Source organism: Lissotriton helveticus, chromosome 9 (assembly GCF_964261635.1).
Source record: "Lissotriton helveticus chromosome 9, aLisHel1.1, whole genome shotgun sequence".
Classification (NCBI taxonomy): Eukaryota; Metazoa; Chordata; class Amphibia; order Caudata; family Salamandridae; genus Lissotriton; species Lissotriton helveticus.
In genome coordinates this window covers 478,592,476-478,605,019 of record NC_136070.1, presented here as the reverse complement: position 1 = coordinate 478,605,019, position 12,544 = coordinate 478,592,476, and the positions used below count along the sequence as shown (strand labels likewise).

The 12,544-nt window shown below is 46.6% G+C and overlaps 1 protein-coding gene across 4 annotated transcripts in view; it reads left to right on the top strand.

Moving 5' to 3' along the window:
- BRF1 (BRF1 general transcription factor IIIB subunit) overlaps positions 1-12,544 on the top strand; it is a 1,219,927-nt gene that overhangs the window by 750,039 nt on the left and 457,344 nt on the right. For all 4 annotated transcript variants that reach the window (XM_078660299.1, XM_078660297.1, XM_078660298.1 and 1 more), the window contains one exon: positions 787-913. In XM_078660299.1, coding sequence (XP_078516425.1) covers positions 787-913 — 127 coding nt within the window. The remainder of the gene's footprint in view (positions 1-786; positions 914-12,544) is intronic.

Sequence of the window (12,544 nt, the reverse complement as noted above, 5' to 3'; positions counted from 1 at the left end):
TTTTGCATAAGGACAAGGATAGGCTACTAAGGTGAGGCCCTTAGGCCTATTTTTCTCTATGTATGTCTATAGGACATTACTTATATATATATATATTACCGGAGGCTCCCGTCTCGACGACGGGGAATGATTCAGGCATGTGAATCTATGAAAGACACCAATACTGGATAACTGCTGTTACAGGTAAGTAACGCATTTCTTATTCCACCCACTACAGCGTACAGCAGTAGGTCAGCCATTGGCTAACTTCACTGTGACTGCCCTCATTCTGCTCTCCCACCAGGAGCACATCCACACAGAAACTGGTTGCCATCAGTGCCAGAGCCTGCTACGGCAATGTGTGCTTTTTGAAACTAAAATATATTTCTGCTTTTAGTCAGTGTTTTTTGGGGTTTTTTATTTTGGCATAAGGCCCAATTCCTCTCCAAACAAAACCGTTTTACAAAATCCATGGCTTTGTGCCAAAACACGTCCGGGTATTTGTGCGCTTTATAAATCAAATTAACATTAACATTTGCCAGTGGTGGTTGTCACCAGTAAACCTGGAAGGTGAACATTTTTGATTCTATTGTGTTTTTTGTCAATACTCTAGCGATTACGTGGCAGGAAGAAAACTGTTTTAGGTGTGCAATGTCAACATGGCATTTTCCTAAAATAAAAACCCCGTCAAAATATTGTTGGAAAAAGTCGAGCTCTGCAACTCTTTCAATTAAGGTGGTACAGTGTGACAGATAAGTTATTATTTTCAAAGTTTTTTTAACACGCAGTTTCTTCCTGTTTGATTAGACTTACAGAATTTGAAGACACGCCTACCAGCCAACTGACCATTGACGAGTTTCTGAAAGTAGATTTGGAACAGGAATGCGACCCCCCATCATTCACAGCTGGTCAGAGGAAAATCCGAATTCAGCAGGTGATTATAATTAATGTGTTGTAATACATTGCCTTCAAACTGCTTTGTAACAAATAGCCCCTCTGCTTGAACCTCAGTTTTACCTCCCTTTTTAAATGTTTTATGTAAGTCTCTTAAATATTCATTAAAGCTGTAGATGGGCTTTACACTAAACAATGTTCGTGATATAAACTCGAGCACTATCTCGCCAGGTACCAGTCTTTCCTCAATAGGCCTTCCTTCTACAGAGGAACTGACTCGAATCTCTTCAAAGACTACCACTACCCCACCAACAAGGAAGCATCTTTGTCTTCCATCGCCCGCTCATTCAACTAGGCACATCTCCAATCATCTTTCACCTTCTTATGTACATCACCCTATTCTGCCCACTCTCCTTCTCCCGCTTTATACCCAACACTGTGCTGTTCCCTATCTGGACTGGCTCTTTTTAAAACCAAATGCCAATTCACATACCACTTTCTTTTTGTATTTAAACGCTTACTTTTCTTTATTCCACTTGGACTTAGAGTTGTAATTGTTGCTGTGGTTCTCTTACTTTTAAGATGGATAGGATTACCTGTTGTGTGACTTAGTTTTGTGTGAAAGTGTGGTCCCCCAGGTGTTACATTATCTTCACCCTAGGTACAATGCTCTATTCATGAGTCAGCTACACAGGCTTGTTTAAAGGTAAAATTTATTTTTCAGGGTTGTAGTTTGACCTTATTGAGTGGATCATAACTCCTTGGTGAGGCGGCAGTCCTTCACATGACTGATTTCTCCTCTAGTAGAGACCTTCTCGTAGAGCTGTGTGAAATCTACTCCTGTCCTTGCCAGCCAGTATGACATCCTTTAAGGTTGAAGATTACTATTGAGAGGACGGAGCACTGGGCAGATATCACAGGTGATGGGGATTGTCTGGTACTTGGAGAACTCATCTCGACTAAGTGGGCTTTGTCCTTCGGGTAGAATACAAAACATTGAAGGACAAATAAGTCAATGCCCATTTGAAGTGTGAAGGAGTTAAGTCGGGCATGGTGGTCGATGGTAATATTGATTTATATATCATTGTATTATGTGACCATGTAATAAAGATTACGCATACACCATCACAAAAAGTATTGTCACAGCTACTCCTATGTCCTGGCTGCTTCCCAAACTCAGCTAAGTGGTACTCTGCTACTTACAGGTGTCCTGAAAACTGCTTCAAAAGTAGCTCATTCACAGTTTTGCCTGATGGTACCAAAAACTCATATTTGCATGAGACAAGCACCCCTCATTCCTTCGCCTAATAGTGTTCCCAAACTAGTTCCCTTTTTTCTGCAAAATGGTGTGGTGCAGGAACTATGGTTCGCTCATGTTCAGCAAATTCTTAGTGGCCACCTCTACTCTTGTACACACCATGATACTTAACAGACGGCCTACTATATATACCCTTTGATTTACTATTTCGGGACTCGACTACTGAGCCCCGTTCCAGGAAGCCTTTACACACACTACTATTGCCCTAGTACTAATGACAACACTGGGTAACTCCATCAGGTGCTTTCGCGTACCTTTGGATATTACCTATTAATTAGCCTACAAAATCACTACTTTATTCAAACTTCAATAATATAAAAACACAACTTCTACACATTTACCACCACACCCAATTGAATAGACAAAAGGCACAGATTGCCTTGATCCAAGAATCCCACCTCACTGACTCCAAGGCAGTTAAACTCCTCAAAAAAATGGAGGGGCCAAATATTCACCACGTCATTCTCCGCATTTGTGAGGAGAACAGTTATATGGGTATAGACACGGGGTTCCGCTCCTGGCTATTGAACAATGCACAGACACCCAGGGCAGATATGTGATTGTCCATGGCACACGTGTAGTCATCAGCAGTATATACGCCCCAAACTACGAACAGGACAAATTTCTAACAAACCTCAATGCAGTGTTGGCGGACTGGGTGGGCTTCCCATTGGTGCTGGGAGGTGACTACAACTCTATCCTAGACGAACAACTAGACCGCTCCCACCCCCCCATTTGAGGAGCTGCCTCAATCAAACAAGCGGAATCCTTACGGGCATGGGTGAAGAGCTGGTCACTACAGGATGTATGGCGCCTTAAAAATCCAAGTAATCGTGAATACCCCTTCTGTTCCTCACCCCACCAGCTGCATACCAGACTCGACAGAATATTCTGCTCCCTGCCTATCACACCCCAAATCTCCCACACTACATATCTAGGTGAAACCCTCTCCGAACAAAGTCCGCTGGAAATCACTTTAGTGTGGAGGAGAATCCCCACCCCTGTCCCTACATGGAGGTTGTGACGCAGATGCTGGAGGACACGGTTTTCCGTGACTATCACAAACAATTTCAAAGAGAACATTAACTTAGTCTCCTCACTTCTTATAGAGTGGGATGCATTCAATATAGTGATCAGGGGCACTGCTATCAGCGCCACTGTAGGTGCCCAACAAGAGATCCATAAAAACCTAAAAGCACTAGAGGACACTTTAAATACACTAGAGCAGGAGGCGAGTAACAACCTCTCCAAACAATAGGACCTGCGAGAAGGGAAAAAATGACACGCTGAACTCCTGGAGCAGCTCCGAGTGATGGATTATCTGTCATTCACCCAACACAAACAAGCAGAGGCAGATAAATCTGGACCATTGCTCGCACAATTGTTACGAGAGGCACCCCCTCCTGCCCCCATACAGGAAGTGGCACTGCCGGATGGCACCATAGTACACACACAAGATGAAATAAATCTTGCCTTCAGCAACTATTGTGAGACATTATATAGTGCCCCCAATAATATAATAGCAGAGCCCATGGCATGGTTGACTGTGGCTGCCCAGGAGGATCTATCCAGCCTCATTACTCGGGCCGAACTCAAGGAGGCTACCCGAGAACTCCCCGGTAATAAAACATTGCCCTAGATGGTCTCCTGACAGAATTCTTCAACACCGTCGCAAACAAATTAACTTCGCACCTGGAACGCTTATATCAATCAGCCCTAGAGGCCCGTACCCTCCGCTTTTCACCATGCAGGCCCTGGTCACCTCCCTCCCTATACCGGGCAGAGATCCACGAGACATGACGGGCTACCGCCCGCTATCCCTCTTACTGCCGAATATAAAATCCTCAGCAAGATCCTAGCCCGCCGACTTCGTCCTTACCTCCCAAAACTAATTCACACTGATCAATGCGGTTTCATCCCAGGCCGCAGCACATCCCTGAACATCAGGCGCTTACACTATATCATGGAGGCCGCCCCCAGGTTTCCCGTGAGGCTGGATGCATTTCCCAATTTGCGGCAAGCCTTTGACACTTTAAATTGGGAATACGTGCTAGCGGCCATGAACAAATTTGGCATTCCACCGGGATACATGAGTTGGGTCAAACTCTTATACACGGCCCCCACAACCCGAGTCCACACTGGTTCCCATATCTCTCATCCCTACCAAGTGGCAAGAGGTACGCGACAGGGCTGCCCCCTGTCGCCACTGCTATTTGTGCTAGTTCTAGAGCCCCTTGCATTTAAACTCTGGAAGGAGGCAGAGAAAAAAGGGATCCGACTATGCTGATGACCTAATTTTATACATACATGACCTGACAGATGACTTGGAGCCAATCCCGAGCATTATCCAACAATTCAAATGCACATCAGGGCTGGCCATAAATGAAAAGAAATCACAGGCGTTCTTTGTTTGTCTGAAGGAGTGCCAGGAAACCGTCAAGTTTGGACAGCTCAACCTAGCATTCACCCCACAAACCTTCAAATACCTGGGTATCCCGATGTACAGGGCCCCACAAGATCTTATAGAGGGCAATTTGATGAGAGGGATCAGATTGTTACGCACCCAGGTTGCCTTCTGGATATCCATACCCCTCTCGGTGATGGCCATCTCCAAGATGGTGGTTCTCCCACCACTCTTATATTTTTTTACGAACCTCCCGGTCCTGATTCCCACCCCTACCTTTCAGACACAAAAATTCTCTCCATTCAGACCTCATCTGGGGAAAGGGGCACAGAAGGATGAGTCTGGCCAAGATGCAATTGCAGGAGGGCTAGGAGTGCCAGATTTTCTCGCGTACTGCTTTGTTAGCCAATTGCAGTGGCCATCGTACTGGCTAGCAGGCCAATACCTACACGACATTTATTACACACCACAGTCTCTGGGCCGGGGCACTCTGCACACCCTGTTATTGCACAGGAGTAAGATACCCTCTGACATCCCCCTTCTGCTCCGAATGGCGCTTTTCTATTGTAAAAGGGCCTTACAATACAACAGACAAAGCCTCCCATATGCTCCTAAAACTCCCTTACTTGGAATCCCCAGCGCAACAGGGTTAATCACCATGCGAAGTCTTTCTCACTGGACACGAGAAGGGGTATCCTCAGTTGGAGCATTGTACATTGACGGCACGCTAGCGGACCACGAGGACTTCACTCAGAGCCAAGGAGTCCCTCGCTCCCTGTTTATGTTACACACAACCATCACCCGATACGTTAAAAAGTACTGGTCCCCAGACGGGAATGAGCCCCCTACTCATGAATTGACGCATGCCATATATCTGATGAGCGAAGGACGCCACCTAATCAGATGGCTATACAGGGGCGTCCGGGCACAGGCAGGGACCCCTCTCAAGGCTCTAAGAGACAAATGGGCTAGAAATCTCGGAAGAGACCTAACCGACAAGGAATGGTCCTCTCTCCTGGAATTCCCCAATAAGGTGTCTCGTAATGACAAGTTCAAACGTACACAATATATGATCCTTCACAGGGCATACCTCACCCCACATTGCCTTAATTGCATATACCCTGATGCACACATCGTTGCCCTAGATGCCAAGCGGAGTATGCGAACATGTTACACATGTTATGGATGTGCCCACGCCTGGGAGGGTTTTGGTCCACAGTTGGGCAAATAGTGGGTGAAACAACAGGTACTCCTGGCTGAGAAATAACAGCGAGCTGCTTGCTGAGACTACGCCGACGCCCGATATCACATAAAGTGCAACTCTGTTTCTCGGATGTGGCCATCCTCATTGCGAAATGCACTACTACAATGAGATGGAAATGAGCCTTCCCCCCTACACTAGCCACTTGGCACAGGGAGATGGTCTGATGGGGTGGAGCGGAGAGCGCTATTATCAGGCGGGAGGAATTCGAGGGGTGCGTAAAACACCCATCTCTATGGAATGGGACCACATGTTAGTCACTCAAGGCTATTGACCTCTTTTCGCCCCGCGATACATAAAACACACCGCCCCCTCCCACGTCACATTGTAGTTATTCCCCACTGACCCGCACTGACTACCGTGTTGTCCAACCCGATTACCGCCTCTAAAACGACCCCCATGTGACACTTATATGAACGCACGGTAAAGCCCGGCCCGGATCTTATTATCTGGGGTTGAGCCAGATGAATGGGTTTGGGGTAGGCGGTTGAGAAATGTTAAGTTCCTTATTTGAATTACTGGAAATTATGCAACTGGAACAGCCAATGCTAATGGTAGATCTTGAAAAGCAAATGCCCATCGAGGGTTACTGTATGTATGTATCGGCTATTTCAGATGGTAGGATACTGCTGAAACTGTTTGTACGCAAAGTCTGAAATAGTGTAACACTGTACCATTGGCTGCGGCACTGTATTACTTCGTCATACTGTATAAAATCAATAAAACTATGTTAAAAAAAAAACTTCTACACATTTACCAAGCCTTTAAATAGTATGAAACGTGTGTTGGTTGTAGCATTCTAAGAACATTAACTTGTGACCTGATGGTGACTCAGAATAAAAAGTTTTACAGAAAGAAATATGCAGTTATGGACTATTTGATCTTAAGTATTACTGAAATATAATGTGTTTTGTGTGCTCCAGCATCTCCCCTCAAATACAATAGAGAGTTGAAGCCTCACTGTGAAAGCTAGAATTACATCTGCTACTCCATATCAGGATGTTGGATAGGGTCTCTTCCTCCAACTTGAATCTCCTAATATTCAGAGTAGAGTGCGACCAAGCCATTGAATGGACAGGTGCACTAGTATATCACCCTCCTGGTGGTAGTAAGAAGGTGATCTGTACCTCATTATTAGACAGGCTGGCTCCAAATATTTTGAACTCCAATAAATTTCTATTAATTGGAGATCTGAACCATCATTTAGAGCTTCTCTCTAATTTAGATTCTGCCAGCTTAATGGCAGCAGTGGAATCGCTCGAGCTATCACTAAAAGTCACCGGCCCCACTCATAGTGAAGGCCATACGTTAGATGCCATTTTCTCCAACATATCTGAAATGGTAGTTGGAAACCCCCCCCCAGTACTAGGTTGGACTGTCAGGCTCCTGTCTTGGCACAAGGAAGATGCTTGGGAAGATCTTTCCCTGGATCCCTCTTTCAGCAAGAAAAACCCTCATCCAGTCACTCTTGGTGAGTCAACTGGACTATGGTAACTCATTGCTGGTGAGAGTAAGGGAAGATCTCCTATCAAAACTACAGGTGGTACAGTACACAGCAGCCCGCCTTGCCCTCAACAAGCCGGCGCGGACCCCCTCCGCCCCCCTGTTGAACCTTCACTGGCTTCCGGTCAGGAAACAAGCTATTTTTAAGATTCTCTGTGTGGTCTTTAGATCACTACAGGGGAAAGGCCCTGCCTATCTCAGAAATAAACTCATATGGTACCAAGCAGCCCGACAACTAAGATCTAGTAATGGTAATCTTCTGCGCATCAAAAGAATACACTTGGCAAAGATGGGTGGGCGAGCCTTTTCCTATTTGGCCGTCAGCCACTGGAACAATCTGACACAGAACATTAGGGTCTGCGGTGAGCTAACCAGCTTTAAGAAACTTTTAAAGACCTGGCTGTTTTAGATGTGCACACCCAATAAGTACCCATTTCTCAAAGCGCCGAGAGATCCCCTTGGGGATGATTCACCTGTGCTCTATAATGAGTAAAGTAAAGTAAAGTTAGGAAACACCACTTTCAAACCATACTTGGTTCTCTATACTGTAAACCCTTAAAGAAAATTGTTGGGGCTGTGCAACACATTTGTAACCACTGCTACCTGTTGTTAAACACTGTAAGATTCAGCCAGTCTCGGTGTTGTGCACCATGTTGCAGGTCTGTTATAGAAACTGATAAAGCTAGTCTCCACCCTTGAATGTGGGTTTGGCGTCCAAGTTAGATTTCTCTTCCGAAACTATCATTGGCAGAGTACAGACACAGTCCAGGCCTGAATACGAATGTCCTCTGCAAAAAAGGCACAGATAGACTCTCCTAGTGTTCAGTCACTTCTGATGGATATTTCTGACTGCAGATTACTCACCTCAGAATCCTTTCCTCGTGCTTGTTCCGGAAACTTTTCCTAGCAGTGCTCCTGCCAGGAGCTCTGTAGCCCAGTGCAATTCTGCTTTTGCCCGTACTAATTTGGAAGTGACAGTGCCTAGCTTCAAATAAGTACCACCTCTGTGTGCTGATGTCCGCTCTTTCTTTTCTCCTCTGTTCCTGTTCCTCCGAATTTTGGCATTTTTCTGATGACTTTTAAAAATTACAGTGTGCTAGGAAACTATGTTGCCACCCAAAACTGCAGGCTTTAACCCATACCAAAACTGCAGAAAACAGATGTCGTCAGCGACCCACACAAAATGTGTCTGGTGCCTGGACTCTGACCACACCTCAAAGCCTTAAGATAGATGTGTCCTGATGCACCTGAAGGTTTTCCGGGACCGGGAGGTCAAGTTGCACACCAGCTTTGGAAAGAAATTCAGTACTGATATCGATGTATCACACAGGCCAGGCTCTGGCTAGATCTCGACCGATAGCTTGCTATCAGATTACAAAAGTGCAACCAGTTGTCTTACACCCAGACTCTGACCCGGTGCCTTGAATACGCCAGCAGAGACTCCAATACCTCTTCGGCTATTATTCAGATCAAGGGACAACCAAGGATATATAGATGATGGTGATAGGGGTGGATTTCTCACCCTCACTGCACAGGTGATAACTTTTCCATGTGTTTGCAAGAAGCCAGTGGCACCTCTTCTGAGGTCACTTGGGCCACCAGTGGAAGAAAGCGCCTCCCTTGCAGTGGTGGTCTGGAGGGCAGATGAGGTTCTTGATTTGCAGCTGCCCTCAGTGAATTGAGACCAAAACAACTCCTCGTAGTTTTGCAGCCTGGGCCAGCTACTTCTGAGCCCTTGTTGCTTCTTAACAAGGCCCTCATCGATACTTCGATCCCACTGCTGTATTTTGTCCACACGTGTGAATGTGCTCCACAGGTTTTCCTGCAATCTACAGTCCTCCTTCATGGATATGCCTTTCGATGGGTCACGTCTTTTCAGTGAGAAGGCAGACTCTGCACTGGAGTGCTTTAAAGAAAGTAGGACCGCGGTGCTCCCCTCTGGTCTGTTGACCCCTGCTAAGCAGTGTCCAGACTGGTTCAAAAAGTTCAGAGGCTGGCGCATAGGCAAAGACAGCCTTCCCAAACCGTACAACAGTCACCCCAGTATGTTTGAGGCTGTGGGCATGCATCTGGCAGGCAGTGAGTGGGCCAGCAGAGGCATTAGTCCATTCCTTCCGTTCCTCTTTCCTTGCTGAAACAGCTACCACACCACTTTAGTTTCCCCTTAGTGGTGCATGCCCACCCAGTTGGGGGTAGGATTCATCTTTTTCTCCCAGATTGGCGTTACATTCCATCTGATAGGTGGGTCTTACAAATCATTCAACATGGCTAAGACCTTTCATTTCTTATTGCCTCTACGAAATATTCCCCTCCCCTCGATTTGAGCGAATTTCAGAGGAGCACCTGTTCATTCTGCTGCACAATGAGCATGTGTTACTCAAAGGGTGCTATTGAGAGGGTATCTAACTCGGAATGAGGAGAGGACTGTTACTCTTGTTATTACCATATGCCAATGAAGGGTGAGCGTCTCCGGACTGTTTTGGACCTTCTGCTCCCTAACGCCTTCCTGTGGAAGGGCAACTTCAAAATGCTCGCTTTGACCCAGTTCCTCTCTGCTCTGGACCCAGGCGACTGGATGGTGTTGTTTGACCAGCGTTCTTTTATATACCTGTCCTGCAGTCCCACAGAAATGATCTGTGGTTAAAGGTAGGCCAGGAGCATTTTCAGTTTGATGTGCTTCCCTTCTGCCTCACCAGAGTCCTCGGGTGTTCCCGAAAGTGATGGCAATGGCTGCTGTCCTCCTTTGGAGGGCAAAAATACCAGTTTTCCCCTCCCTTGACATCTGGCTGTTGAAGGCCTGCTTGCCACAGTCAGTTATAGACTACCTCCAGAAGATGGAAAACCCTCTTGTGGCATCATTGGGGTGCACTGCCAAATGAGCCAAAGTCGCACCTTACTCATTTCCAGACACTTCTATTCATTGTATCTATCCTGTACACAGTGTTGTTCTGGGCCTTCTCCACTGCAATGAGTTTGAAACATTCGGACTATGATTCTGATGTGTCAGCCTCTATTGTGGATCTTGGTGAGAGCAGATCTGAGGCTTCTTGGTCTCTTAGCGTCCTATACAGAAACGCATCAGCCAATAACTAAATCCTCTGTTAGATCAGGCAGTTGCATCATTGTTGCTGTGAAGTTACCAGGCACCTGAGATGCGACCTCTCCCAGAGTACGTGATCCTGCAAACTTCACTGCCAGTCAGGATCTTGAATAGCAAGAGTTTGCACCAGTCTTCTAGTGCAAGGCTCTAGCTGCAAGGCTCTCAGAAGTCTGTCAACATTCCATTTCCTCAGGACTCAGTCCCTTCTGGATTTCCACCAGCCAGAAATCAAAAATATCTGCACACGTCCCGGTGTTACCCTCAGTAAAAATCAATATTTTGTAAGTGCTGTCTGTACAAGCCTGTTCAGTCTGCCTGAGCTCTTAGATCCAATCACCTCCGTCTTCTTCACCCTCCCTGTTTCCGCCGCTCCAGAATGGGGGGTAGAGCTTTTGCTGTTGTGACTTCCAAGCTGTGGAACAGCCTACCACTGTGTCTGCGGCGGACCGAATCTGAATCACTGTTTCGGCGGAACTTAAAAACCTGGCTGTTCTCCAACCTTTCGCCGCGTTAGACTTCCCTGCTGCTCTTAGTCCGTAGCGCCGGGACACCCCTGTTGGGGGTAGCCGCGCGCTTTATAAGCTTAAAAAATAAAATACATTAAAGCTCTGACAGTCTGCCAAACAATGTTAGCATTTATGCCCTTATGGCATCTATGGCTTCTCCACATAAGCTGTCCCTAGTCATTGGGGTCAAGGTAGAGAAACAGACATATAGCATCTGGAGAGAGTTGCTTTCTGATTCCTCAGTATCAGTCACTGAACCACATGTATTGAGCTCCCAACAACAATCCAGTTTCTGTAGCCAGGAACCATACAGCAGGCTGTGGTTAAGTGGTCCAATCCCTTAGGGTAAGGCATCATCCTCTCAAGAGGCCAAAAGTCTCAAGACATGGGGAGTGTAGGAAGGTGGATACCTGACTTTGGTTACCCCAGATTTTTTGCCTTGTGTTTAGCTGGTTTTCGACTTAGTTGGCCTGGGATCCTGCTATTCAGGGACCCAGGCTATCTGCTCTCTCTGTAAAATGGACTCCATGTACTTTAGGTACATACCTAATTGGATATTGGGTCACCTTATGAGCTCCTGTATAGTGTACTATAGGTACCCAGGGCATAGGTGCATCCAAGGCCTACCAGGGGCTGCAGCATATCTTATGCCACCCCTGGCTGGCCATCCAAACTGACACAACTGGCTGATCACTCAGCTGGGGCAAGGTCGTGTAATCACCCCATGCTTAGTTATAGTATTCCTATACCTACCATTATATATAGACACATATGCACCTATAAGTCACTCCTATGGCAGGCCTTAACAATCCTGAAGTCAGAGTGCTTGGTTTTATGTGAGATGGTGCTCTAGCATGAGCTGAGCCTGTCTGCAGCTTTCGGAACCATGTCCTTATAGCTGTTCTATGATATTGCCATACCATAAACTCTTAAGTGCATTATAATCCTCGCGGTTGAATGCTAACTTTGGTTTGGCTTTATCAAAACATGTTGTGTAAGGTGTCGTACGCTTTGGAATACTACCCCCTCGCCAGTTCTGGCGACGGGGGTAGCATTCCACCCTTCTAGACAGAGGAGACATGTTGTTCCTACTAATCCCGGTTAAAGTTAACCAGAGCCTCAGCATCACAAAATGGATGCTGCTGCCACAGACACAAGTCTGACCTCCTGCTGCTGGGAGTCCTTCCAGCGAGGGAGGCTTGGACAATAGGTTTCCTGTCTTGGGAGGTGCTAGCACCACCCCAGACAGGCCATAGTGTATTGGGGCAGGGAGGGCTGAATGAAATGAGATACTGCCTGGGGCACACAAGGTGTCCCATGCATAGTCCAGTTCAAACCGGTGCTGGGGCACTCCAGCCCCAGCTCTGGCGTGAAACTGGACCAAGGGAAAGGGGTGTAACCACCCCCTTCCTGGGTCCCACCCATAGGAGGGACCTAGCAGGTAATCCAGTAATCCAGCCCCTAAATTTGGTATATAGGTAGGAGCTGAGTCCCAAGACTTTAGATTTTATCCTGACTGGAACTTGAAACGAAACTCTGGACCTTCGACATTCTACTCGACATAGAAGACTGACGAATC